We start from the raw sequence: 27,500 nt of genomic DNA, 5'->3' as shown, positions 1-27,500 counted from the left end.
TCATCACGATCGACATCGCCGCGCGTTCGCTCTGCTGTGAGCGCACGCAAAGGCCGGCCCGTGCGCGTGCATGCGGAGGTGTGGGACTCTGCACAGTTCCGCATCAAGGTGCGCAATGACACGCCCCACGCCAAGACGCACAGCGTGTCGTTCTTCTCCAATGATGTGCTCTCTGACGAGCTGGTGTATGACATGGAGGTGGAGGTTGCTGCGCGGTCGACGGAAAAGGTGTCCTGTGAATACTTTCCTGTTCGAGCGGGTGATTTCCGCGGCGTGCTGCTCATTGAGGACGTGCAAGGACAGGCGCTGGAGGTGCCGATCCGCTTCACCGCCAACCGTGCCGAGCCTGTTGTGCTCCCTCCCATGGCGTGCGCGCTGTCATCGTCATCGGAGGTGGTTGTCCCCATCTCAAACCCAATCAGCGAGGACATTGTTGTCGCAGTGGACGGCGAATCCCTGGACGCCAACGTCGTCTTCACCCCAATGCAGGTGGGCGCTTGCTTGTTTGTTGGCCTCTTGGCTTGTTTGATTGTAAGGTCGTTGGCTTGTTTGCCTGTTGGTTCATCTGCTTGTTTGTTGGTGCTGCACGTGCATGTGTGTTTCATGCAGTCCTGTCTGCATGCCTTTGAAATTGACACGTTCGCATGCACGTTTGCTTGGCTATTGTGGTTTGCGCTGCAAACTGCAAACTGCACTTTTCCGAGCTGCGCTCCTTGCGAGCTTTTATCTCACCCTCCACCACCACCACATCCGGCATCACTCGCCAGGTTCCGCTGCGGGCACACGGAACGGGCGAGGTGCTGCTGACGTTCACCCCAGAGAAGGCGTTGGTTGACAACGTGGTTGACCCCGACGAGCCTGTGACGCAGGTGAAGCAGATCATGCTCACGGGTACGCACGGCATCACGTGGCACTACGTCCTGCCTGTGACGGTGTTCCCAGGCGCCATGGGTGAAGGGGACCAGCTAGAGGAGGGAGATGGGAGCCACAGCAGGGGCTCTGTGGGCAGTGGCGTGTGGGCACACAAGGCACAGGTTGTTCCTGTTGTATGCGGGGAGGAGAAGTTGTTTGAGATTGAGATCAACAACAGCGATGCAGAGCGCCCACGCACATATGTGCTTGAGGTACAGCAGAAGGACCCGCAGTTTGGTGCACTCGCCTCTTTTACCACGCTCCGCAAGTCCCACAAGTACGCCACGTGTGTGTGTGTGTGTGTGTGTGTGTGTGTGTGTGTGTGTGTGTGTGTGTGTGTGTGTGTGTGTGTGTGTGTGTGTGTGCGTGCGTGTGTGTGTGTGTGAAAAACGCACGGGCATTCCCCATTTGATTAAGTTGTTTCTGGTGTGTGACACGCTGTGTCGATGGCGTTGGCCCCCGCTCAACCACTTTTCATCACGTCCTCCTTATCGTTCGGCTTGTTTGCATCACTCGCAGAATCAAAGTCCCTCCACAATCGACCAAGAGCATACCCATGTGCTTGCAGGCAAAACACATGTGCGCACACCACGCCGTCATCAAAGCGCGCCCCGCAGACGATGCTGCCGCAAAGGTAAGCGTCGTGACGTTTGTTGCTGTGTCTCCGGCCCTAGACACCGTGGATGAATAATACCTGTTGTGAGGCCGTTCATGCGTGAACCCCTTTTACCGCCGTCACACCGCGTGATGTCACAAACAGCCAATGTCCAGCCCACGCCAATGCTCATACAAGGGGGGAAGAGAGGGGAATGAACACACACAGTTCCGCCCACCCACCCAACACACGCACACACATACACACACAACCTCACACAACGCGCTTATTCACCCTTCCGTTGCTGCCTTGTGAAACAGGACAAGACATGGCATCTTGTTGGCCTTGCACAGCCATCTAAACCGTGCAAAGTCGGCGTTGTCAAGTGTATTGTTGGTGAACCAATCACGCGGACGTTTGCCGTGTCGCTGGTTGATGCGGCGCCAGACTTTGACATGTCTCGACTCGACGTTGAATTGGACGGCTTTGAAGCCTTTGATGAGGCAGCATGCTCGGTGAGACACTCTGTGTATGTGTGTGTGGGTGTGTGGGTGGGTGTGTGTATGTGTGTGGTGTGTGCATATATGCGCGCTTGTGCGTGCAAGTGCCTTCATTGTGGCGCTCAGTGTTCTCATCAAACTACACGCACACGCACACGCACACTCACATGCAACTCAGGTTGTTGACGATGAGGGCACGACCCTCAAGTGCCAGTGCACGTTCCAGTGCTCGCGTGTGGGCCGACACGAAGGCGTGCTGCACGTTTATCACCGTGATGGGTTCTTTTGGGAGAAACCGATTGTGGTGCATGCGCGCGCCAAGATCCTGGACACAATTGAGATTCAGTCGGCGGACCTCCTTGGTGTCGATTCGACAACGCTCGTCGTTCCGCAGTGAGTGCCAGCGGCATTGCCTGTATATGTACTGGGCCTAAGATTTCACACACACACGCACGCACGCACGCACGCACGCACACACACACACACACACACACACACACACACACACACACACACACACACACACACACACACACACACACACACACACACACACACACACACACACGCACACGCACACACACACACGCACACACACACACACACGCACACACAACCGTGCACCAACACTCATGTGCACACGCTTTCTGCTGTTGGCCCATGCAGGGATGTGCTTGAAGCTGGCGCGTACACGGTGACAATGGCACCAGAACGCAAGAGCCTATGGACAAGCGTGTTTGACGGCGTGGTGGAGGACGTCAGGGAAGGGCTTGAGATTCCGCTGTTCTTTGAGCCGGCAACAAGCACCGGTGTGGAGGAGGCGGAGCTGCGTGTGTGTTTTGAATCGGGCAACGAGATTGCGTTCACCGTTCGTGGCAAGAAGCCAGGCCTCTGCACCACCATGGCATCATGATGTGGTGTGTGTGTGTGTGTGTGTGTGTGTGTGTGTGTGTGTGTGTGTGTGTTTGTTTTTGTTTTTTTTTTTTGTGTGTGTGTGTGTGTGTGGTGTGTGTGTCTGCCCTCCTCTCTCTCTGTTTGTGTATGTGTGCTGTAGAGCTCATAGGATGGATGAATGCGTGTCAACAACATTATCCGGCCCCATGTACACACAAGTTCAGTTTTTGTTTTGATTGCACCTGTTGTTTCGCACCAGGCAAACAAATGAGCAACAACCAAAGGAAAACGAAACAGAGAAACCATGAAGACGCACAGAACGCACTGGTTGACAAGAGGGGTCAACACCGACCCACTCAAACGCGCTCATCCAACACACGGCTCAGAAGAGCACAGACAAGACTAGAGCACCCAAAAAGGGCTGGGGATAAGAAGAAAGCAACAAACGCATGCAAACAAACAAACACACACACACACACACAAACACGTGCACATGCACAAATGACAAACAAGCGGGCTTGAGAGAGGTTGACAAAAAGAAGGAGAAATGAGAGAGACATGCGTGATTTCAAATGGACAAGAAAGGAGGGGTGGGCAACGGGATTGCTTTGACGGATGGACGCGCCAGACATTGGCCTCAGATGCCGACCTTGAGCTCCAAGTCCTTGAGGCGGCGCTCATACTCGAGCTTCAGCTTCGAGCGATCCAGCCGCTGCACAACACATGCGCACGTAGGGAAGTGTTGCGTGAATCAAAGAGGGGGGGGGACAAACGAGTTTGATCAAGCATGGCCAACCCCATACACACACACCACACGCATACACACACCACACGCATACACACACACACATTCACACACACCACACGCATACACACACACACACGAACAGGCAATACACACACAAACACGTGCACACCACCACGTACCTCCTGGTCAAGTTCCTCCACCAGATGGTCCAACTTCTTCTTCAGGAACTGCACCGTCTTGGACAACGTGTCCACCGTTGCCTTGAGGTCAGCGACCTCTTGGCTCTGGTTGCCGCTCGCCGTGTCCGGCTTTGCTGGCTCGGGCGCAGATTCCTGCTTCTGGGCTGCTGGCGCGGGTGCGGGTGGTGCTGGCTTCTCCTCCTCCTCAGGCTTCTTCTTCTGTGTTGCCGTTGTGTAACAGTGAGTGGGAGTGGGATGTGCGTGTGATGCATTACAAGGGTCATTCATGTGAGCAGACAGGTCAAGTGTGTGTGTGTGTGTGTGAGTGAGTGAGTGAGTGTGTGTGTGTGTGTGTGTGTGTGAGCGCACAGGCGCACTCCCTCTTCCTTCCTCACACACATTACTAGCACAGAAACAAAACATCCACCCACCATCTGGCTGGCCCATGGAGGCTGCTCGTTTGTGTCTATGAGCAACAAAAAACGCGCAAGCACACACGCACACGCGCGTGGAGAACAATCAGTGCAAGAGTGAGTTGAACCGAACAGCGGCAAAAGTGAAGTATCACACTAAACAGCGTGTGAATATCGCACACCAATTAGCCACACAACAACCAAACAAACCCCTCGCAACACAAAGCGTGCCTGTCTTTGTCGGCGCTGGCGGTGCTGGTGCGGGCGTGGGTTTAGCCGTCTTCGGCTTGAGCGATGGAGGTGGCTTCGCCTTCTTGGGGGGAGCTGAAATGATTGGATGGGGAAGGAGGGAAGGGCAGGCCAACCATCAGCAATGATGAGGTGATACAAGGATGCGGCAGCACGCAAATGCAATAATACGTGATTGCGCAACCCTAAATCGTCCTCCTCTTAACGTTATCATCTTCTCCTCCCCCACTCATTCACACACACACACACACACACACACACACACACACACACACACACACACACACACACACACACGCGCGCGCCACTCCCATCACACTACTCTCACGCACCAACCTGGCTTAGGCACGGCTGGGGGCGCCGGCTTGTCCTCGTGTGCGGGTGTGGGTGCGGGTGCGGCTGGCTTTGGTGCTGGGGGCTTGGCAGGAGCAGGGGCTGCGTTGGGCCGCCTGAGAGAATGCGTGCGTGTGCGCGGGGCAGGAGCAGAGACGCTGGCGGAGCGGGAATCAGGACCTGGGGGCTTGAGAGCAACGCGGGGTGTGTTCTGCCAGCATCGAGGACACGCATCCAGGAAGAGAGGGGGATGTGAGGAATGGTGTGCACATGCACACACATACACATACACATACACAAATACATATACATACATATACGTATTTACACACACACACACATTTGCACACACATTTACACACACATTTGCATAGCACACAGCGAAGCCACGATGATCAACAGGGCGACTGACCTTATCTGCTGAAGGTGCTCTGTGCAGTTGGGGGGGGGGGCAAGAACGAGGCAGAGGGGTGACACGGGTGGGTGGGTAAATTTGTGAACCATCGCACATTTGCGTGCACACATACATGCACAAGTACGCACGCGCACGCACACACGCACGCACGCACACGCACAAACACACGCTCACACACACGCTCACTTACGGGCACATCTCGACAAAGTTGTCTGGGAACCATCCAGTCTTGCCGTTGAGCTCGCCCTGCCACCAGCCCTCATCCTCGTTCTTCTTGACGACGCGAATCACATCGCCAGGCGTCATCGCGAGCTCATCGTCCTGCTGCGGCTCATACTCAAACAGAACCTGCAATGTACACACACGCACAGGCGCAAAGCATGCAGGGAAGCGTGTTGGCAGTCAACCAACGCAAACACAGCAAACTGATGTCTGCAGCAAGCAACCAAACAAACTAAGCCAGCAAGAAAAACAAGCAAGCAAAAATACAACGCGTGGCCCTGCATTGAGAGTTGCACCTTGCAATAGAGAGCGTCGTCCTTTGGAGCAGCAGGGGCCGGCGCGGCAGCCTGTGGTGCCGGTGGCCTCGCCTGATATGGTAGGAGAGCAGAGTCAAGAGCGGATGCGAAAGTTGTTTGGGGAAGGGGATGACGATGGTGGTGGTGAGATGGCGCACAGCGAGGAACTGATGTGTTAAAACGGCATCAGTCATCGCAGCGATCACAGCAACAAAAAAGCAAAAGGAAGAGGGAATAAGTCCAACTATCTGGTTGGACTACGACAACAAGCAAGACGTTAAGGAGCTCACTCACTGTCTTCTTGAGCTGCACGTGAGGGGCGGTGGCCGGGGCAGGAGCCGCCTCCTTCTTCTTCTTCTCTGGATTCATACCTGGTGATACGTCCCAACAGCCACAGCCACAAGCACGACACGCACAAGAAGCACCAAGCACCGTCGCAGGAGGGAGTCAGACGAAGGGAGGGTAGGAAAGGACATTGAGCACAGGTGGTACAGTTGGTGAGCTGGCTCGTTTGCTTGAACCAAAACAGAGCCACCACGTCGATGGGCAAGGCAGCCACAACAATGATGCAGCATCAGCAACAGCAGCAGCACCTGTCTTGCGGAGTTTGATTTCGCCGCCAGCAAAGATGTTACCAAGACCAATGCCATGCACCTTCTTCGCCGCAATCAGCTGCGATTGCTGTACACGTGCGCAGTGCGGTGTGTGTGTGTGTGTGTGTGTGTGTGTGTGTGTGTGTGTGTGTGTGTGTGTGTGTGTGTGTGTGTTGGCACGATGTGTGGGTAGCTCGAAGTGTGGGTAGCTCGAAGTGCACACGCTTGCGTGCATGCGTGCAAGAAACAACAGCACAAAAGCTAGAATCAGGAAGAACACGCGCGCGCACATGCACACACACACACACGCACACACACACATACACGCACGCACACGCAGCAGCACCATACCCTGCGTGGCTCCTCCTCCTCTTCCTCTGCAGATTGGGGCGCGTCTGCTGTTGGCGCTGACGCAGAGCCGGCAGCGATGCGCTCAACAAAGTTGCTCGGGAACATGCCAACCTTGCCTGCGAGGGTTTCAAGAGAAGGGGATGGTTTTGGGGAGAATGAATGGGATTTGCAGTGAGAAAGCGGGCAGAGAATGGCTCACAAGCACAGCAGCTGTGGCCACCCCCACCAACACGTTGTAGCGACCACAGGGACGAACAGAAGGCCTGACAGATAGAGCGGGAAGAGAGGAGACGCACACACACATAGGCACACACACATAGGCACACACACACACACACAGTCATCCACACATGCACACGCACACATGCATACACCCACATGCATGCATACACACCGTTGAGCTCGCCCTTCCACCAGTCTGGATCGTTGTCGTCGACAATGACGACAATGTCGCCCTCCTTGATGTGCAGCTCGTCATCTTGCTCCGGCACGTGCTCAAACATGCACTTGGCCTTGGGCTGGTGCACCATGGCATAGAATGACAGTGGGACAAACACGTGAGCGGGGTACAACTGTGAGAGCAGGAAGGACATAAAACGCACAGACGCGACAACGGCCCAACCCTGTACACCACAACCACGCATGACACAAGCGTCGTCCACACAAACATCGTCCACACAAACACACACACACACGCACACACGTACACACACACCCTGGTGTCTGCTGGTTTGGGAGGGGCGGGCTTTGGGGGAGCGGGCTTTGGTGGTGGTGGCTTGGCGGGGGCAGCGGCCTTGGCCTCGCACTTTTCAACAAAGTTGTCTGCGTCACAAAAACATGGAGACAAGGATCAGAGAAGAATACCTCAACACACGCACACACTCTCTCTCTCCACTTATCTCCCTCTTTCGATAACACACACACACACACATGCACGTGCACGCACACGCAGGCAAATACACACGCGCACCTGGGAAAACACCGACACGGCCGTTGAGCTTTCCCTTGCACCATCCCTCGGCCTCTGGGTCAGCTTGGGCGTCCGTGATGATGTCTGTTCACAGAAGAAATGTACCCACGAAAACACAGAGGGTGAGAAGGCAAGTCTGGCTCCCCTCACGGATGATGATGTTGAGGACGCCCAAGCACTGCAACAAACAAACAGAAAGTCAACGACACGGTTGCAGGCTGGCGAGCAGTGTCATTGTGCACACGAACCGCCGACGCGCAGAGTCAGCTCATCCTCTGCTTCAGCATCGTAGTCAAAGATGGCCTTGAAGGTTGCTGGGCAGTGCGATGAGCAGCGATGTATGCGGTGTTGTCATTGGTGAGCATTTCAGTGCAACAGGACACAGCGAGCAGTGAGCTTGTCTGGGTCTGCTTTGTAAAACTTTGGTATTTTCACACCACATGCACGTACACGATGTACAATGCAGTGTTGCGCTGACTTACACACACTGGCTCACACACACTGGCTCACACACACACACACACACACACACACAACACATCGACATGCTCGCTCACCCATTGCTGTGGTGTGTTGTCTTCTTGTTCTGCTGAGCCAGCTTGTCTCGGGTCTGGACAATTTGCAATGACACCATCCAAAATTCCAACCACAAAGACTGCTCTTGTGTGTGTGTGTGTGTGTGTGTGTGTGTGTGTGTGTCTGTGCGTGTGTGTGTGTGTGGCTGTGTGTGTGTCTGTGCGTGTGTGTGTGTCTGTGTGTGCCTGTCTGTGTGTGTGTGTCTGTTGTGTGGCTGTCTGTGTGTGAGTGTGAGTGTGGAGGGAACAGTGTTTCGTCATGATGCTGATGCCAAGTTTCCATCCCCAGGCTTCATCGTCTCATTCATTTGCTTCTTCACTGCGGCGAAACCGAAAGGAACAAACGCAAAGACAAGCATGTGTCAACCACACGCTCATTCACGACACAACATCTGCACTGACAGTCCCGGCTGCACCATCGAGAGACACGTGCACGGTCACAGATTCGCCGCAGTTGACGCTGCGCCGCTTGTCATCCAGCAAGAACACCCCCTGTTTGAACGGCGTATATGCTCCGTCACCACTGTACTCGTCTTCAAACTCCTGTTGGGTCGAAGAGCAAGGTGAAGCGGAACAGAGGAGGGGTGTGCAATAAGCGATGTGCGATAAGCGATGTGCGATGGAGCTAGTGCAGGGGAGTTGTGTCGCAAGCGATGCACGCGCACGTGCAAACTCATGACAACGAAATGACGCACAACACACACACACACACGCACACACACACGCACACACACTTGTGCACTTGTGCACTTGTGTTCACCCACAACCACAACCACAACCACAACCACAAACACACACGCACACACACTTGTGCACTTGTGCACTTGTGTTCATCCACAACCACAACCACAACCACAAACACACACGCACACACACGCGCACACACACGGCATCACGAACCTGATCCGAGAGGTAGGTGCGCATGAAGACGAGGACAGCATGGCAGGTGCCGGTCGTAGTCATCGTGAGCACCACATCCTCGCTCTGGGCTGCGGCAATGCCGCCATCGCCAGCACTGGCCGCTGCAAAGTCGATGGTCAGCACCTCCGCGGGGCGGCACAGCAGGCGGTGCTCGTATTCCCACATGCTTTGCACCGACGCAAATGTCCCTGGTACGCGCACTGCTGCGTCGAAAGCAGACATGTCAACCCCGCATGCCTGGCACGATGACAAGGTACGGAACCAGAATCGGCGAGTGAGCACAGAATGCAATGATGGCATACCGGTGAGCACATGTGGCGGACGAGACGTCATTGAATGTGGGCGGCGAAGAGGCGCGAACACGAAACAAGATCAATCGACACAGTCGCAACAACAAACACACGACAATATTGCTTGCAGGACGCAGAACGTCACGCCACAAAGCTGCAAGCAAACACTGACATCCCCAAGCATGCACGCATGCACGCACACATGACCGGAGCGCACTGACCTGCTTGACGGGATCGCGGATGGTGTGCAGATGCGTGCACTCGACAAGAGCGCAGCAAACGACAGCGTGGTGTGGGAACACAACAGCGGTGGCGGAGAGGCGGTGGCGGTGGCGGGCGATGGCCCGCGCAAAGCGAATGGCCCTGGACGATCGTCAGTGCACCGCAGACATGATGGCAGGTGGGTTAAGATGGATGAGTAACACACTCAGAAACACCTTTACCGTGGTGAACCCGCACACACACACACACACACACACACACACACACACACACACACACACACACACACACACACACACACACACACACACACACACACACACACACAAGCAGTGAGTGACTTACGCCTGCCATGGCTCTGTGGTGTCGAGAAAGTAGGGTTCACCGACTACCAGATCCACGACATCAGCCGTATCGCGTTCGCCCATGCTGTCTTCATCGACGACGACGCTCAACCTGCGAGCGCGAATGCCGATGCGTGTCTTGGGTCGTGAGAGCATGCAGACAGAAACCACGATATCAGAGACACAAGCACATGGGGAATTCATTGTCCCACATCTGCACGCACACACACACACGCACACACGCACACACACGCACAAGCACACGCACACACACGCACACACACGCACAAGCACGCACATACACACACACAGCCACGTACCGAGCGCTGGCGCGAGTGGCGAATGCCTCCATGATTGGAGCAAGCCGACGATGCTCCACAACGGTTGTGTGTGCACGTGGGAACAACTGACATGCAGAAATGGCTGCCACGTTGACACTTCCAAACCTGAGCCATGACGAGGGGGGGGGCGAGAGTGCACCCGGCGTGAGCAGCTGTGCTTGTGTATGAGTAGTGACTTGTGAGTGACATGTATATACGTGTGCCAGCGGTTAGGAGGCGCAAGTCAACTCAAGCACGGTGTTAGGGTTAGCACCTCACCCAAGAATGGAGCGAATGTCCCTTCCATGCGTGCTGGCCGCTAATGCGTCGTGATAGTGCCTGCAAACGATAGCCGCAAATGAAGCATGATGATTGAATACGTCATGTGTGTGTGTATGTGTGTGTGTGTGTGTGTGTGTGTGGAGAGAGAGAGAAAGAAAGAGAAAAAGAACGCCTGCAACTAACGCAAGTGCCACGCACACAGCACTTCGTGCACAAGCGTACTGCGTTCGGCGGGTGTCGTTGAGGAGAGCGATGCGGTCGCGAGGGAGGAGGGGACTGCAGACGTGCACGTGTGTTGGGCGAAGGGGCGGTGCTGTGGCAGCCAAGGCGGCACTGAAGTCAACAGCAAAGTCGTCGTGATGCAGGCCAACGTAGACTGGAACTGTCTTTGGCTCCGCATCTTCGTTCTGCGCCGTTTGGAGCGGTTGGCGGAGGACGTACACCATTGGTAGCCAGTGCTCTCTCCACACGTGCGACTGCTGCTGCTGCTGCTGTTGTTGTTGTGGTTGTTGGTGTTGAGTGTGTTGGTGGTGGGGTTGCGCACGCTGTAGCCAGGATGGCTGTGTATCGATTACAATGTCATCCGCGAGCGTCATTGTCCACCACATGACGAGTCCATCCACTCGACTCCCTGATGCAACAGCCTGGACATGTGGATATGCATGTATGCGTGACCAAGAAGTGCAGCTCGTGCCTAGCACCATCACACATGACAAATGCACACCCGCACACTTGCACACACACGCACGCACGCACGCACGCATGCACAATTGCACGCACACACACACGCACACACGCACGCACGCACAATTGCACACACGCACACACGCACGCACACGCACGCACACGCACGCACACGCACGCACACGCGCACACACAAACAAGTACCGCTGTGGTGATTTCTGTGTGCACGCCATCTTCTGGAGGAATGGACCTGCAGTCCACGAAAAACACACAGGTAAGCTGACAGTGCACGTTCGTGTGTGGCAGTGCGACAATTTCTCTGCGCTGTGGCCGAGTCCACGCGTCTCCCTCGTGCGCGTCTCCGCTGTATCACATCCACCCACTGTTCCTTGACGGCCATCACCCGAGCAAGCTCACGTTAAATCGAGGGTGCATGCCGTCGTGGGGTCCGACAGGCGGGTGAGGGAGGAAAGGAGGCGATCCACGTGGACCTCATGTTTCGTCGAAGCATCGACACGTGATATCATCTGGTACAAACAGCAACACACGACCGAAGCGACAAAGAAGAGTTAATGGGCAGCATGGACAGCACACGTCGCATGTGTATGAGCATGTGTGTGTGCGTGTATTCATGTGCATGCACGCATATGTGTGTGTGTGATGCTTGTAGCTTAGGCTCACCTCTTCATCAAAGATGGGAAGACCATCCACGCTACACGAATCGAGGTCAACCCAGCTGCGAAGCAGGTCGCTTTGAATGAGCTGGAAATGGATATTCGCCGCACATGGGATGCACGTGCATGTGTCTAATCCCAATCTCGCCTTCACAGTCATTTGTGTGTGTGTGTGAATGTGTGTGTGTGTGTGAATGTGTGTGAGTGTGTGTGTGAATGTGTGTGAGTGTGTGTGTGTGTGTGAATGTGTGTGAATGTGTGTGTGAATGTGTGTGAATGTGTGTGAATGTGTGTGTGTGTGAATGTGTGTGTGTGTGTGAAAAGATGAAGCCATAGCGTGCCCAACATTGATGACAGAGTGAGCACAGGTCAAGTTCATGTAAAAGCGCGTCACAGAAGATGCACAACGCACACACATACACACACACACAACGTACACATGACTTGATGACTGACCACGGCATCTCGGATGGATGGAAGGATGCCCTCGCCCAAAAGTTCACTATCGACAATCTCGCTGACGATGAGGCCTACACGCTGCTGGTTCAGGTCCTTCTCCAGGGACAGCTCCGTCGACTCTTTGGGCACGAGCGCGATTGTGGCTTCGAGGTTGTTGGTGCGAATGGTTTCAGCTGCGATACGTGCCATCGGCCTGTACACCTATCAGGGAGCAACGTGCAACATGACTTGGCAGACCAAGCGCCGAGGTGCAAGGACAAAGAGAGACAGATAGACAGATGGACAGATAGAGACGCACGCACACGCACACGCACACGCACACGCACACGCACACGCACACGCACACGCACACGCACACGCACACGCACACGCACACGCACAAACGCATTACAGACACACACACACACACATACGCATATACAGACACAGACACACACACACAGATACACACAGACACCCACGCACGCACACGCACATATGTACACACACCGCACATACAAAACGCACCTCACAGGCGGTGACGGTTGTTGCACCGTGACGAGCCGCCAGCATCGCCAACAAGCCCGTGCCTGTACCAATGTCCAGCACGCGCTGGCCGGGTGCCAGTCGCCTCAGTGCTTCCGCATACTTGTCGTTCTGGGGGTGCAATGGTCGTTCACGGTGCCACGTGTGCGCAAGTCGGCGACGTGCGTGGAATGGGAGATGGTTGCGCCGCGTGTGTGTGAGAGCAGCCAAGACGCAAGCACAGCTGGTGGTGACAGTGGCAGTGGCAGTGGCAGTGGTGGTCAACTCGCTGAGTTGCATTGACACTCGTGTGATGATCAGCGTGGCTGTGTGGTCTTATTTGTACGAAAGGGATTGGCCACAGAGACAAGGTGCGCAATGAAAACAGAACAGAAGCGGGCAACAGACAAGCAACAGAGAAGCAACAACAGGTCATTCATACGCGATCATGGTCTGCTAGCATGGACGTGTCGGCCGTCCACGCACTCAACAACACATCCTCCTCCTCCTCTTCGACAACATCAAGACAAGGCACATTGCCTGCGGCATCATCAGCATCGTCCGAGTGCTGCATGTTGTTTGTTGCGCGTTGTGCGAAAACGTGTTTCGCGAGATTTAAAACACTTCGTGCTCGCGCATGTTGGATGGCACCATCTGGTCCTCCACGTATTGCTGCAGGTAGGCAGGTTGGTTGGTTGGTTGTTTGGGATGGCGAGGGGGAAGTTGCAGTGGCATGTATGCACGCAACGGGGTGTAGGGAGGGGAGAAGACATTTTGATTGTGAGTGGATGCACACGAGGAACTAACGAGATGCAGGACGTGAGGAGGAGAGCACGACGAGCACAGGCATCTTTGTTTGCTTGGCTTATTCAAGGATTCAGGTTAGGGTTGGTGCTGATGCTCAGCCAGTCAGGTCAGCCGTTCACATCAGCACAGCGATACGCAGGTACGCCCGATGCAACGTGCACTGCCGCACACTCCACTGCGCATACATACATGCGCATACACGCTGGCACAAAGCAGCAAACCTACGTTGACGGCCGCGTGCGCCTCTGCCCGGCGTGCTTCTTTGCGACGGCGTGCCTGTCACGACAACACACCACCAAGCAGCCACGCAGACGCATAGCAACATCAGCTGAGGAGGAGGAAAGCAGAGGGCAGTGTGCAGGCTCGACATCCGTGTGCAGAGCATCACGAGGATGCACAAGTCTCTCAAGAACAAAAACAACAATCCCCCCCCCCCAACACACCACATTGCATTACACTTCGGCACCCTCGTTGGAAGACCAAATGACACAACCAGACAACAAAACAACAAATCTCCTCAACACACCCGACTTACGTTGCATATCCATACTACCAATCAATCCCCCCCCCCCTTGCTCCCCACCCGGATTCTCTCGCTCTCTCTTCCTTTGCTTCGCTGGTCACGCACCACGTTGGAGGCGCCATCCACAGTGATGATGCGGTGATCGCGGGGCCCATAAAAGGAGCCGAGGAAATGGAGGGATGAGTCCTTCCGCAGCTGATCAACCACCTGGCACGACACAAGCACACGCACAAGTGTGAGTACGTCTATGACAAGGCAAGCAGGCCCATGGGGGAAGGCGTAGCGCATCGGCAAGACAGGGGTGTGGTCGTGCTTGCAGGCAAACCCCGCACGCTGACAATCACGTGTAGTCGGGAGCGCAGGGTGCGTGGTCTGTGTGTGGCACGCACCTGCTGTTCACCAGCAGGTGACATATCGGCGTCGTGGATGTCCAGGACTTGCAGGCACGTGTTGCTGCGGCAGAGAATGTCCGCCAAGTACAGTGCGCCCACATCTGTAAACGGGTTTGCGGCCACCAGCTGCCAAATCCAAAGGACAAAGAAACACGCACACACACACATACACACACACCACACCACACACGCACGCAAGCACACACACACGCACACACACACACACACACACACACACACACACACACACACACACACACACACACACACACACACACACACACACACACACACACACACACGTGCACAGTCGCCAACATGTGAGGGTATGCGAGTGGCCCAACAGCACGCCAAACAGGTTGGGATGTGTGTGAACTTCCGGCTCTGACCCGTACCAGAGTTTCCAAGGTGTTGTTAACGGTTAGCCCGTCTGCAAGGGCGCGAAGGCCATCGTCGTCCACCAGGTTGCTGGAGAGGATGAGCTTCTTGAGCGTGGTGTTGACCCGCAGCATCTCACTGAAGAACTCACAGCCTTCCGTGCCTGTGACAAGAAGGTGCGACAAGGGCAAAATGCAGAATGAGAATTCAGCAGCACACAATGAGGAACACCAGCAGATACCATGTCACACCACAGGACCAGGCACACGCAGATGAATCGAAAGAACAAATGATGTGATGATGCAGTGTGGCGCTCACTGATTTCGTTGCCACCAAGGCCGAGTGACTCGAGGCGGGTGTTTGTCCACAGGGCGCGGGCAAGCTTTTCCACGCCATGGTCTGTGATGCCGTTGCCGCCAAGCCCAATCGACTGGAGGTCGCAGCCATCGTCTGAGCACAAACAGAATGCGAATCAATGCACAAGGCGGGTGCCAAGTGTGAGATTACAGTGCACCAAAGAGCCCAACTCCCTGGGACGCTGCGTCTCTCACACAGCATGGTGCAGCAACGCGCATCGCAGCATAGCATGGTACATGACAGTACAACGAAGTACATCGCAGCACGCCACCTTTGAGAGCGGAAGCAATGTAGATGATGCCTTGGTCCGTCAGGGAGTTGCCACCAAGACCAAGCCAGTGGATGCGCATGTGTCCCAGCTGCTGCGCGAAGGACAGAGCACCTAAGGGTGACGGAAAAGGAAATGGGTTGGGGAGTGTGAGATAGGTGAGCTTGGTGAAGGTGGACGTGCATCAGATGGAGAGCAGAGTTCAGGGTGAAGAGAAAACAGCAAGAATGAGACCACACACGACAAAGGTACAAGCACACACACACACACATACAACCTGCACACACACACACACCATCAGGGCCAATTTTGTTGCCGCCCAGGCCCAGCCACTGCAGGGTGCGGTTGCGCGTGAGGCCCTCAGCAAGGTACTGAGCACCGGCAGAGAGGATGGCGTTTTTCCACAGGGAAAGGCCTACAACGACGCAGTGGAGCGAACGCAAGGTTACAACACCCGACCGTGTACATCCATGAGCAAAGTGGTCGCGAGACAGAGAGAGGAGCGGAGGAAGAGCGTCGCACAAACAAGAAGGAGGCGATCACACCACGCACGCACAGGCAAGAGAGCAACCCCCCCCCCCAAAACACACACACACACACACACACACACACACACACACACACACACACACACACACACACACACAGAACAGCGCTGAACAGCGGCCAACCTTCAAGGCAGTCGTTGCGCTCAAATGCGCGACTAAAGGCGCGTGCTGCCTGATCACCAATGAGGTTGTTGCCAAGCTCAAGGGTCACAATGTGACTGTACAGGGGCGGGGGAGGGGATTGAGTTGCGCATGCAAGCAGCGAGGGGGCGAGGGGAACCAATGGTGGGTGAGGTCTTCGCACGCACGAAAGAGTAGCATGAGCAAGTTGCCTGTCTCTGTGTGAGGGCGGGGTGTGATTGCTTTCTGGTGGAAATGTGGAACACATGTGAGCGTGGTTTGGTTGATTGCGTGCAGGCATGCGTGCACGCGCACTGGAGCGCTGTGATGGCGTGTTTGCGCGTCGCTTACTCGTTGTTGACGAGGCTGTTGGCGATGGCAATGGCACCGTTATCGCCGAGCGCGCAGTTGTTTAGCTTGACGGTGTTCAAGGACAAGCACTGCTTCAGGGCGGTTGCCAGGTACTGGCCCCCATCAGGCCCAATCTAAGCAAGGCATGAGGAGAGAGCACAGTGTGGTGTGTGGCAAGGTGCACAGGTGCATGCGGGGGGGGGTTGTGAATATGTTTTGACTGGTGACAACGTCAAACACACATCCTCAAACACATATCCTCACACACACACACACACACACACACACACACACACACACACACACACACACACACACTTTCTCTCTCTGTCTCTTTGCCTCACAGTCACACACACACACACACAGTCTCTGTGTCTGTTTGCATCACTGCACGTAGGAACTGAGGTGCTCATCACCGTGGTACGCACCGGGTTCTTGTCAAAGATGATGGTGGTGACGTTGGTTGGGGTGAGCTTGTGGGCCAGGGCATCCGAGATGTAGCGTGCGCCAATGTCCGACATGTTGGTGCCCGAGAGGTTGATCTTCCTCACAGAGCTGTATGTGTGGTGAGGGTGTTGTGTGTGTTGTGTGTGTATGTGTGTGAGTTGTGTGCTGGGGTGTAAACGAGCGTACGCGCGTGTAAGCTGCTCGGGCAGTGCTCAGGAGAGCACTCCACATCATTGAAAAAGCGCCAAGGCAAGCAAGCATGCTAGCATGCGCGCAAGCAAAGGCGAGAAGGATCAAGTCGGACCCAACAACAGAACAACGTACGAGTTCTTGTGCAGGGCCTCTGCGACCTTCTGCAGCTTTGCATCGCCGAGGTTTGAGTCTGTGAAATCCAGCTCTGCTTTTCCTTGGTCATTCTTCTCCAAGTCCTGGATGGTCTTGCTGTATCCAGACCCCATGGCGTCTCGATCGGTGGTCGGTCGTTGGTCGGTCGGTGGCCTGGCAGCACGTCAAGCACAGCAACAAACGAGCGAGAGGTCTGCTGGTCTGATGATGTTTCGTGGAACTTCGTGGGGGGAGGGGGAGGAAGCTCTGAAGCTTGCAGGCAACCAAAACCACAAACAACAATAAGGCAAAATGGGAGGGTGGGTGGGGCGTCGCTGTAAAAGACCATCGAATTCAAGCCCCGCAATTCTTTCTTTTTTTTATTATTCTTTTGACATCATTGCTGAGTCAGCGTGGCCTTTTATTTTTGGCTCATCGTCGACACAGCAATGCAGCGGACTGCTGAGTCCACTGTCGGGGTGAGATGCAAGAAGTGAAGCAAGCAAGCGAGCGACCGCATTTTACACCAAGCACCAAGCACCAAGCACCAAGCACCAAGCACCAAGCACCAAGCACCAAGCACCAAGCACCAAGCACCAAGCACCAAGCACCAAGCACCAAGCACCAAGCACCAAGCACCAAGCACCAAGCACCAAGCACCAAGCACCAAGCCACTGGCAAAGACCCAAGAGCAACACACAAAACATAACAACACAAAGGCACGCACCATGTCCAGCGTTGGTGAGACGGCCAAGGCCATCAACGACGCGTGCCACCGCAGCGGTGGCGTGTATGCGCAGTACTCGTGCAAGTACGTGTCCTGGGACGACGCGTGCCGCGGTACCGTCGGCGGCGGCCTCAGCTGCTGGGGCGCAAACATCACAGACACCTACCTCAAAGGCCGCGACGGCAGGAGCTTCTTCACCGTGCGATCGGACAACTGGAACGAGAAGCTCGGCTGCATCTCCTCAGACAAGATCGCCGTCGTGGTTGGCAACCACGTCGCTGGCGGCGACGCCGAGCTCAAGCCCATCACCCTGCGCTCCCTGCTCAAGAACCTGGGCTCCTACGGCGCATACTGCAAGGTCCCGGAAGGCACGGACCTGAGCAACGACGAGCTGGACCAGAAGGTCTCCATCCGCTTCCAGACCACCTTCCTGCCCGTGCCGGAGTCCGACGCCAAGCGCGACAAGGTCGAGTTTTGCACCGAGGCGTACAACTACAACACCCGCTCTGACGACGACCCGCGCAACCTGCTCGTCCTCGGCACGACGCAGGGCATCGCCATCCAGCAGGACGGCCGTGGCGCAAAGAAGCTCATGCACCACGCCGTGGACCCTGCCGGCGTGGCCCACAAGTACTGGCTGGAGGCCGAGCGCTCGGACCACGCCGTGGGCGGCCCACAGAAGGAGACGCAGGAGGAGAAGGAGGACGCCGTTGCACGCGGCAAGGCCACCGCCGCCGTCATCGGCATCCCCGCCATGGGCACGCGCTTCAACGCGCTCCTCACGGTGCAGGTCCCGCTCAAGCAGCGGCAGCTTCCCCGCCGCGCCATGCTTGGCTGCGCCATGGCCGAGAGCGCCATGCTCTGCTGCGCCACGAACGCCGTGGACAGCTTTGCAATGATGGCACCACCTGGCGCCGCCTTGTTCAAGAAGAAGGCAAAGAAGAGCGCAGCCATGGACCTCTACTCTGGTGGCCGTGGCCGTGGCGGCAGGCGGGCGCGCGGGTGCGCGCGGGCCGAGCCCAAGCTGGGCGTGGCCAACGCAGCCCGGGTCAGCCGCGGCACTGAGGCTGGTGTGTACCAAGGCCTGGCCACCAAACGGCTTGAGCGGGACACGAGCCAGCACGTGACAGTGACCGTGGTCATGTACAACACGGTTGCGGGCGGGGTGCCCAAGGTGGAGGATGTTCGGGCGGCGATTGACGACATGGAGGCGCTCTACAAGGCGTGCCACTGGACAGGACGGCTTGCGGATCAAGGCGCTGATTTCATGAAGGCCGAACTGACGGTCAAGGACGCCATGGACATTCAACACAAGGTCACCCACCAGCCGTACACCGCCACCTCCCAACCGGTTGCAAACTTTGACCAGTTTCCAACAGACTGAACCCCTGCATGGCTTACGTGTACTCTTGTGTGTATGTACTGTGTGTGTGTGTGTGTGTGTGTGCACTGTGTGTGTGTACTCTGTGTCTCTGTGTGTATGAGCGTGTACGCTGTGTTTGTGAGTGTGTGAATGTTAGAGGTGTTTGCTTCCGTGGTCTTGCTGATGCTGCATGCCTGCCTCCTTCCTACTCCTCTGTAATGCTCCCGCTTTCTTTGACTACTCTCCCATAATGGAAGAAACAATTCTATCATCACGTTCAACACGGACACCTTCTCAACTTGGCATAGCACGGCAACACCACCTCATCTCACCGACATCAATCCACCAACGACACTCAAAGCCGTTTATTTGAATCGCCTTGCGAAAAATGAAGGAACGCGCATTAGGGGAAGGGAGATGGTGTATGTCTGAGTGAATGAGAGTGATAGGCACACACAAGCAAGTGTACACGCTCACACACAAAGTGTACACACACACACACACACACAGAGCACATACACATGTACGCACACACGGACGCACACACACACACATACACACACAAGTGTACACGCTTACACACAGCACATACACATGCACGCACACCCGTGTGCACTCAGGCTGAGGGCATCATGAGGGCGTCAAAGAGCGCGCGATCAATGGCGCGTGCGCGTTGGTAGAGGGCCATGGCACGCACACGATCAGCCTTCTCCTCGGCCTCCTCCGCTTGGGCCATCAGATGACGGATTCGCACCTCAGCCTCTGTGCACGCAAACTGCCCCGTGTCAAACTCAGAGGGCTGGCCAGCGCGCTGCTTGAGCTGGTGGATGACAAACTCCCCAAAGACGGTCTTGTCGCGCGCAAACCCGCTTGCCGGCGCGGCAGTCATGATACTGAAGAGATCGCGTACTTTCAGATCTGGCAGCTGCGCCAGCAACGCAACAACGCGCTGCAGCTTGGCCTGGGTGGATGGCTGCTTGTATGTGGAAAAATGAAGGTCCACGCCAAGGTGCGACGTCACCATGAGCTGCTGAAGCATCTTCAGCACCGGGTCACCACCGAACACCTGCGTGTGGAGCGGAATAAAATGGATGCACAGAACGAGCACGGTCATGAGATGGCGATCCATGACAATGAACATGCATTTGTGTGTGTGTGTGTGTGTGTGTGTGTGTGTGTGTGTGTGTGTGCGTGCATGCGTTTGTGTGTTCTTTCTTTCTGTGTCTGTGTCTGTGTCTGTGTGTGTCTGTGTCTGTGTGCATGCGTTTGTGTGTTCTTTGTTTCTGTGTCTGTGTGTGAGTTTGCGTGTTTGGCAAGCTGCCCCCACCAGCAGACAACACCCAAGTGCAAAGTAGCAAACGTACGCCGCAGCCCCAGAGTCCCGAGGAGAGAACACGTGCAGCGCCTCGATGCTCACGAGATTCGCCGTCGCCCGTTGATTCGTCTGCTTGGGGCTCGCCCTTGTCGCCCGCTGGGGTGCGCAGTCCAAAGCAGCCGCAGAAGCCCGCGTATGCCTTGTTGAGGTCGCGGTACAGGCTGGCCAGAGTAAACTGCGTCAACCCGCGATTCACCACGGCGTCGATGGCAACAACATCACTGCAGGTGGTCGGGCGCGCTATGGCCGGTGTTGCCAGCGCAGAAGGCTGCATCTCGAGCTTCTCCTTGACTGCAAAGGTGGCCTGATAGCCCGTGTAGTCGACCACCATGCGCGAGTTGCGCATGACCGCGGCCTCGTGTGGACGCAACCGCGGGATGAACAGCATCGACACGAAGAGCTCGGGCCGCGTGCTGAACAACACCTCCTCCTGTGTCGCACTGGGAATCACCTCGTGGATCATCAGATCGCGGTTGGCAAAGTCCACAAGCGCAGACATGGGTCGCACGTCCTCCATGCGTTTGTCGTGCACGATGATGCGGCCGACGCAGCTCTCACACGAGGCCCAATCTGGAACGTCGAACGCAGCCCCAGGACTGTGCCTAGCGGTGTCATCGGACGCTGGGCTGTCGGTGGACGCGGTGCTGGCGCTGGTGGAGGCAGGCTTTGTGCCTTTCTCGAGGGATGGTGTTGCAGACGGTGGCGGTGCTTGTGCTGCGAGGGTGTGGCGCTCAAAGGCCACAAGCTCATCCCCAACCGTGCCCATGTGTTCCTTCATCTGCGCAAAGTAAAGCAGCATGCAGAGCGTGCGGTGCATTGCAACCTTGCTCGGGTATCGCAGCAGTGCGATGAAAGAGAGGGACCCCGTGAGAATGTCGTGGTCATCGCCGACATCGGGCAGCTCGCCCCGGTTGACGAAGAACTCTTCCCCGTGCGCAGCTCCGGGCTGCATGAGCGTGCCCAAGAAGGCGTGTGCAAGCAAAGAGCACAGCTGCTTTCGGGAGAACACAATCTGCTGCTGAGTCGCGGGTGCCGTGGGCATGAGAATCGGGATCGCGCTGAAGGTGTGTGAGGTGGGAGCGCGGCTCGGGACAGGTGAGCCGTCTGCACCCTTCACAATGGCGGAAGGTAGGTCGCTTTCCTCCGCAGCGTGCTCCGGAAACAAGGCAGGGAGGTCCAGCGCCTGTTGGATCACAAATGCCATGATGTCGGCTGGGTTGACGCCAAAGCGGGCGTCCAGCTCCCGCATTGCAGCCGGGAGCGCACAAGAACTGTCGACATGCAGTGCAGCTTTGCTTGTGTCCCCCAACAACTGCGTCCACTGCCTCAGCGCCTGCCGTGGCTCACGCCAATCAAGCCGCTTAGCCCGCTCCAGCTTGCCTTGCAGCGTCGCCCAGGGCCGCTGCACTCCGGGCGAGTGCGGCAAGCGAAACACGGGCATCCTCTTTGCCTTCAAGAACCAAAGCTGGATGAGGGGGGGGGGGGGCAAGGAGTCGACAACAAGCTTGTTGGAAAGCGACGAAAGTGTGTCACATCACACCACAACGAACAACGAAGTTTCTCACACAATGCAACGAACCACGACCAGTTCTTGTGGTGCTGGTGTCTTGCCGGTGTGTTTGTGCGACGACCATGATGAGGTGCTGCCGTTCTGGCGCCGGGCCATGGGCGCTGGCGCGGTTGACACTGAATCGTTGTTGATCCACTGGGACGCACATCCAGATTTCCTGCTTCCCACCACCACATCGGACGGCCACATACCAGTCTCTCCTTCCCAGGTGGTGGTGGTGGTGTGTGTGTGTGGGTCTGTATGGGTCTGTGTGGGTCTGTGTGTGTGTGTGTGTGTGTGTGTGTTGTGTGGTGGTTGTGTGTGTGTGTGTGTGTGTGTGTGTGTGTGTGGGGCCGTGCCTTACTGGTAATACATGTAGGTACTCGCCTCCCTCGTGCTTGTCGAGTCAGATGGCTGTACCTGAGCTGGACTGGGGCCAATCCGTGTCCAGCACATGGAGCTATACGACGGCCTGGAGGTTAAAGCGACCCCGTCTTTCTATGTGTTATCTGGGCCACGTGCTTTCCTTGCAAGTCACCATAAAGTGTGTGTGTGTGTGTCGTGTGTGTGTCTGTGTGTGTGTGAGTCTGTGGGTCTCTGTGGGTCTCTGTGGGTCTCTGTGGGTCTCTGTGGGTCTGTGTGGGTCTCTGTGGGTCTGTGGGTCTGTGAGTGCGTGTGTGTGTCTGTGTGTGAGTGTGCGTCCGTGGGTCTGTGTGTGTGTGTGTGTGTGTGTCCGTGGATCTGTGTGTCCGTGGGTCTGAGCGTTTGTGACAGTTGTAGTGAGAAGGCTCACGCATGTACATGTTGCACGCACGACACGACTTGCTGTCCCCCCCCCCCGCCTAACTCGCTTTCCAACCCGGTTGCCGTGACAGATGCAGGACCTTCGTGCAATTGATGAGTTTACGTCCATATCAAGCTTCATCCTTCCATTCTGCTACACCAAGTGCGTTTGTTGTGAAGAATGCAGTGGCAAAGAGATGGACGAGCACTTGTGGTTGGCTGCTTGTACCAAACATGCACTGTGTGGTGTAGAGCTGTTGTGTCATGTGTGGCGTGCTCGTGTGAGCGACCTTATTCTGCAATTGTCTATCGAGGCCGACTGTGTGCTCTCGTCTTGCTCCAGAGTTTTGATTCACCCTTCACCCTGCACCTGCACCTGGATCTTGCGTGCCATTCTGGACTTTTTAGGTGGATCTCAGATGTGGTTTGGGTCAAGCCACCACACGCTGTTCAAATTCCCAGTGGATGCTACAGGTGCAGTGCATGCTCCTGTGAGGTGTGCACGTTGTGCTCTGCTCAATCTTCGATTCTTTCTTTTTTTGTTTGAGGCAGTGACTCAGAGGCTTGCTCGTCTGCTCACACTTGCTTGGTGGTGTCGCATGATGTGATGACATGGGCTGCCTCTCTTTGTGCACAGCATTCCCCTCGGACACATAAAGCAAGATGCCGGTGACACCACTGTTTACATCGGAAGCCAACTTGAATACTTTGTCCGCGAGAACCTGTACAGACCACCCGAGGTGTGTGTGCGTGCGTGTGCGTGCGTGTGTGTGTGTGTGTGCGTGCGTGCGTGTGTGCGTGTGAGTGTGTGCGTGTATGTATGTGTGCGCATGTGTCTGTGTCTGTGTCTGTGATTGTGTTTCAGGCGCAGCATATGCACAAACGAATACGCCGTCCTTCCGAATCTACCCCATCTACTCTGACACACACACACACACACACACACACACAATTAAGGGTAGGACTTGTTAGATGTGCGAGTGTGTCGCCTGCACGTAGTTGACATTACGATGGTGCTGCGGTCTGGAAGGCCTCTGGATTGCACGTGCAACATTGTAGAGCGTCGCCTTCAAAGCAGGCATCGCCCTCTCCTTGACATCTGCCTGGATACCTTCAGCGCAAATAACCCGTTCAAGGTGGAGTGTGCTCGCATCATGTTGGCGTTCAGACAGCTTTCACTGCATGCAACCCCCTGTCCCGCTCACGCTGAACCACTTGCACCCTTGTCATATGCATCTTTGCCGCTTGCTGTGCGGCGTGGCGGTTGCCTGTGAAGGTGAAAGTTGCGTCAGGACTGGGAAGCGCCTGCTACGACAAACTTGCGTCGAGCTACTCCGCAACGCTGAAAGCCGTCGCCAGGTGAGCAAGTACAAACAAGCGCAATCGACCTCCACTGGCACCACTCAAACAACTTGTTGTGACAACATCGCCTCACAGCTGCATCTTATTTTCACGTGCGACTTCTGTCGCAAAAATGCCTTTGTTGACTTTGCTCACTCGCGCACACCATACAGGCGATCATGTGAGCATGCGATTTCATCCTGTTGCTTGGTGTGTCGACAACAAAGGCAGTTGCTCGTCCTCAGACACCTACAGTCACTGTGGTAGGTAGCTGGCTGTCTGGCCCTGTGTGTGTGTGTGTGTGTGTGTGTGTGTGTGTGTGTGTGTGTGTGTGTGTGTCCTGTCTCCCCGTCCCTCCGTCCGCCTCTCCATCTCTGCGTCTTTCTGTCTGTGTGTCTGGCAATGGTTCGCACAAATCATCCCTCACCAAACTCAAACACCACGTTACTTCCGTTTTACTTCAACATCCCGAACAGGACATGTGACAGCACTCCCGCACTTGAAGCGAACATGGCATCATTAGTGTCCGCAGTCACTGCCACTTCGTCAGGGGCCGATTTGGAAGAGGATCGCCACGACACCGCCTGCGCCATGGAGGAGACCACAAGCAACTTGCGGGATGTGTGGCGGTTGTGGATGTCGAGCAAGGCGGCGGTGGCATCCCAATCCTTGTCACCGTGGTTCATGCATCTTGCTGGACAAATGCATGACCTCCCACACTTCTCAGCTCCCACAGTATGTCACATCTTTTTGTTGCATTGCTCGCTCGCCTGACTCTGCCGTCGACCAGCCACACACACACACACACACACACACGCACGCACACGCACACACACACACCTACATGTGACTCACATGCGCACCAACCCCTTGATCTTTCATGCACAGGAAGAGCGCAATCGCTGGCTGGCAGCGCTACGTCGACTCTGTGAATGCATGCTTGCATGTGAGCTTGCAAGACCGTGTGTATGTGTGTGCGTGTGCGTGCATGTGCGTGTGCTTGTGCGTGTGCTTGTGTGAAAAGACTGTTGCAGCCCTCGCAATTAGTGTGAACCATGACTAGATCCAACGTTCTCACATCGTACATCTCTCCTTCTCCCTGTGACCATCTGTAGATGAGACACGTCCAAGCGTATGTACAATTGCGTCTTCACAGGATGATGGTTACACCAGTCCGGTTATTGTGGAGGAGGTAAGACCCCCCCCCCCATTTGTCCCTTGCACCTGTGTGTGTGTGGTGGGGTGTGGTGTGTGTGTGTGTGTGTGTGTGTGTGTGTGTGTGTGTGTGTGTGTGTGTGTGTGTGTGTGTGTGTGTGTGTGCCATTTTGAGCCGATCGCATCACGTGACGATCGTTGAGTGCTGCCGTTCGTGTCAACCTGCTGCTTCTCATCCATTGCCCCTCTGCACATCTCTCACTTTCTCCACCCCTCTTGCGTCCTTTTTCAGACTTTGGCCGAAGTTCTCAAGGTCCTCCATGAGGTATTACATCCCTGCAGACAGGTTGCCGCTGAGGATGCGGCGCGTATGACGTTCTCCAAGACGTGAAGCATGTGAGCTCGAGCGGCATACAAATAGGACATTTATTTGTACGGTGCTATTAAATGTTGACTAAATCTTGACGCAGCACACGAAACATTTTCTGTTTGTTTGTTTGTTTGTTTGTTTGTTTGTTTGTTTGTGATTCGTGGGTATGAATCTCTGTGTATGCGTGCGCGGTTGTAACTGTTGTGTGTCTGAAATTCGCGGGTACTGTGTGCTTTGTGGCCATCAAATTCTTGAACAAGCGAAATGTAGCGTGCATCAGTCAACGCACAGTGGTGACGTGGCAGTGTTTGTTGAGAGTTGTGTGGTTATGTGGTGTGTTTTGCAAGAGCATGTAACATCAAGCAGTCACACAACCTAAACACTTTCTCGTGCAACAGGTTGGAGGGAAATCACGCCATCGTTCCAGAACACGAGAGAGGTAAATTGTGGTGTCTGAACAAGGCAGGTCAATCATATGACTCAGCAGACAGGACTTGCCTGTCAACATTCTGCGCCTTTCCTGCGCAATATCGTCCCGGACGACCTGAGGCGAAAAGCAAGCATGGCATTGTGTACCTTCTTCTCGAAGTCCTCTGCGACACTGTAGTGTTGCCGGAGGTGCTGCATGATGTCGGTGTAGGTGTAATGGTCGACAAACGATGAATGAACAGTGTTGGAATGTGAACACAGAGGGAAGCCCGGAACCACTGGTCAGGCACAAGGAACACGTTCGGGCGTGCAGAGCAAGTAGGTCACGTAGAGAGACATGTTCAAACATACACGTGGGCGTGCTTGGACATGCCCGCTATTGGGAAGGTAACGACAAATTGAAAGAATCCTCCCCCTCTTCAAATCCATGTGTCATGTGCAACTGAGAAACCACGCCAGCGAACGCGATACTCCGTGCGTCCGTTTCGGCGGCGTACATTCACCAACTTGTTCACGAGGTAAGTTGGTTGTCCTGCTTCGTCCATCAAACGGGGGTTCATGTGGTGTCGCCAACAGAAAAGAAACAGAGCAGAAGACAAGAATTGTCCACAACGCAAAGTGGTGACGTGGCAGTGTTTGTTGAGAGTTGTGTGGTTATGTGGTGTGTTATGCAAGAGCATGTAACATCGAGCAACCACACAAACTAAACACTGCACGTGCAACAGGTTGGAGGGAAATCACGTGAACATTCCAGAACACAAGAGAGGTGAGTGCAAATTTGTGGTGTCGTGAAGAAGGGAGGTCAATGATGACTCAGCAGACAGGACTTGCCTGTCAACACTCCCCCGCATTGACCTACCTCTCTGCTGCGTTGATGTTCTGAAACGTGATGATGATGATGATGATGTCATGCATGTAGGAATGACATGGGCAGATGTAGGTGAGATG

At 55.3% G+C, this 27,500-nt stretch overlaps 7 protein-coding genes across 7 annotated transcripts in view; 3 read left to right on the top strand and 4 right to left on the bottom strand.

Annotated features, from left to right (window-relative positions):
- Positions 1 to 3,184, top strand: part of PTSG_01042 (uncharacterized protein) — a 13,506-nt gene extending 10,322 nt beyond the window's left edge. Inside the window, exons 18-23 of the mRNA XM_004998460.1 lie at positions 1 to 489; positions 768 to 1,189; positions 1,432 to 1,546; positions 1,828 to 2,022; positions 2,186 to 2,400; positions 2,674 to 3,184. The exon at positions 1 to 489 is cut by the window's left edge and continues 1,250 nt beyond it. Coding sequence (XP_004998517.1) covers positions 1 to 489; positions 768 to 1,189; positions 1,432 to 1,546; positions 1,828 to 2,022; positions 2,186 to 2,400; positions 2,674 to 2,920 — 1,683 coding nt within the window. The 3' untranslated portion in view covers positions 2,921 to 3,184. The remainder of the gene's footprint in view (positions 490 to 767; positions 1,190 to 1,431; positions 1,547 to 1,827; positions 2,023 to 2,185; positions 2,401 to 2,673) is intronic.
- PTSG_01041 (uncharacterized protein) lies at positions 3,100 to 8,328 on the bottom strand. The gene is made up of 16 exons (XM_004998459.1): positions 8,228 to 8,328; positions 7,919 to 7,984; positions 7,671 to 7,754; positions 7,416 to 7,522; positions 7,095 to 7,218; positions 6,701 to 6,816; positions 6,350 to 6,437; positions 6,051 to 6,127; positions 5,757 to 5,828; positions 5,429 to 5,586; positions 5,236 to 5,254; positions 4,827 to 5,034; positions 4,473 to 4,565; positions 4,260 to 4,294; positions 3,829 to 4,047; positions 3,100 to 3,613 (listed from the first exon to the last, which is right to left on the bottom strand). Exons 1-16 carry the CDS (start codon positions 8,229 to 8,231, stop codon positions 3,539 to 3,541), a joined length of 1,545 nt encoding a protein of 514 aa, XP_004998516.1. The 5' UTR covers positions 8,232 to 8,328; the 3' UTR covers positions 3,100 to 3,538.
- Positions 8,329 to 8,623: 295 nt separating this feature from the next.
- On the bottom strand, positions 8,624 to 13,519 carry PTSG_11677 (uncharacterized protein; the record flags this gene model as incomplete). The annotated part of the gene is made up of 13 exons (XM_004998458.1): positions 8,624 to 8,788; positions 9,146 to 9,403; positions 9,678 to 9,819; positions 10,024 to 10,134; positions 10,343 to 10,468; positions 10,622 to 10,681; positions 10,847 to 11,268; positions 11,513 to 11,558; positions 11,726 to 11,835; positions 11,990 to 12,130; positions 12,439 to 12,642; positions 12,949 to 13,077; positions 13,388 to 13,519. 13 exons carry the CDS (start codon positions 13,517 to 13,519, stop codon positions 8,624 to 8,626), a joined length of 2,046 nt encoding a protein of 681 aa, XP_004998515.1.
- Positions 13,187 to 17,769, bottom strand: PTSG_11676 (uncharacterized protein). Its single transcript, XM_004998457.1, has 12 exons — positions 17,461 to 17,769; positions 17,118 to 17,244; positions 16,690 to 16,823; positions 16,342 to 16,436; positions 15,966 to 16,085; positions 15,674 to 15,784; positions 15,364 to 15,495; positions 15,063 to 15,208; positions 14,665 to 14,793; positions 14,381 to 14,482; positions 13,978 to 14,028; positions 13,187 to 13,617 (listed from the first exon to the last, which is right to left on the bottom strand). Exons 1-12 carry the CDS (start codon positions 17,592 to 17,594, stop codon positions 13,561 to 13,563), a joined length of 1,338 nt encoding a protein of 445 aa, XP_004998514.1. The 5' UTR covers positions 17,595 to 17,769; the 3' UTR covers positions 13,187 to 13,560.
- A 215-nt stretch (positions 17,770 to 17,984) lies between these two features.
- Positions 17,985 to 19,967, top strand: PTSG_01038 (uncharacterized protein). The gene has a single exon (XM_004998456.1). The coding sequence runs from the start codon at positions 18,189 to 18,191 to the stop codon at positions 19,569 to 19,571; it is 1,383 nt and encodes a 460-aa protein (XP_004998513.1). The 5' UTR covers positions 17,985 to 18,188; the 3' UTR covers positions 19,572 to 19,967.
- PTSG_01037 (uncharacterized protein) lies at positions 19,901 to 22,441 on the bottom strand. Its single transcript, XM_004998455.1, has 2 exons — positions 20,915 to 22,441; positions 19,901 to 20,616 (listed from the first exon to the last, which is right to left on the bottom strand). The coding sequence occupies exons 1-2, from the start codon at positions 22,364 to 22,366 to the stop codon at positions 20,167 to 20,169; spliced, it is 1,902 nt and encodes a 633-aa protein (XP_004998512.1). The 5' UTR covers positions 22,367 to 22,441; the 3' UTR covers positions 19,901 to 20,166.
- Positions 22,442 to 23,349: 908 nt separating this feature from the next.
- On the top strand, positions 23,350 to 26,144 carry PTSG_01036 (uncharacterized protein; the record flags this gene model as incomplete). The annotated part of the gene is made up of 10 exons (XM_004998454.1): positions 23,350 to 23,420; positions 23,666 to 23,731; positions 23,895 to 23,997; positions 24,220 to 24,393; positions 24,534 to 24,616; positions 24,772 to 24,861; positions 25,075 to 25,333; positions 25,487 to 25,544; positions 25,714 to 25,790; positions 26,046 to 26,144. 10 exons carry the CDS (start codon positions 23,350 to 23,352, stop codon positions 26,142 to 26,144), a joined length of 1,080 nt encoding a protein of 359 aa, XP_004998511.1.
- Between the last annotated feature and the right edge of the window lie 1,356 nt (positions 26,145 to 27,500).

This window comes from Salpingoeca rosetta, assembly GCF_000188695.1.
Source record: "Salpingoeca rosetta unplaced genomic scaffold supercont1.2, whole genome shotgun sequence".
NCBI classification, from domain to species: domain Eukaryota; class Choanoflagellata; order Craspedida; family Salpingoecidae; genus Salpingoeca; species Salpingoeca rosetta.
Note: the sequence above shows the minus strand (reverse complement) of the source record. Positions and strands in the feature narration are given on the sequence as shown.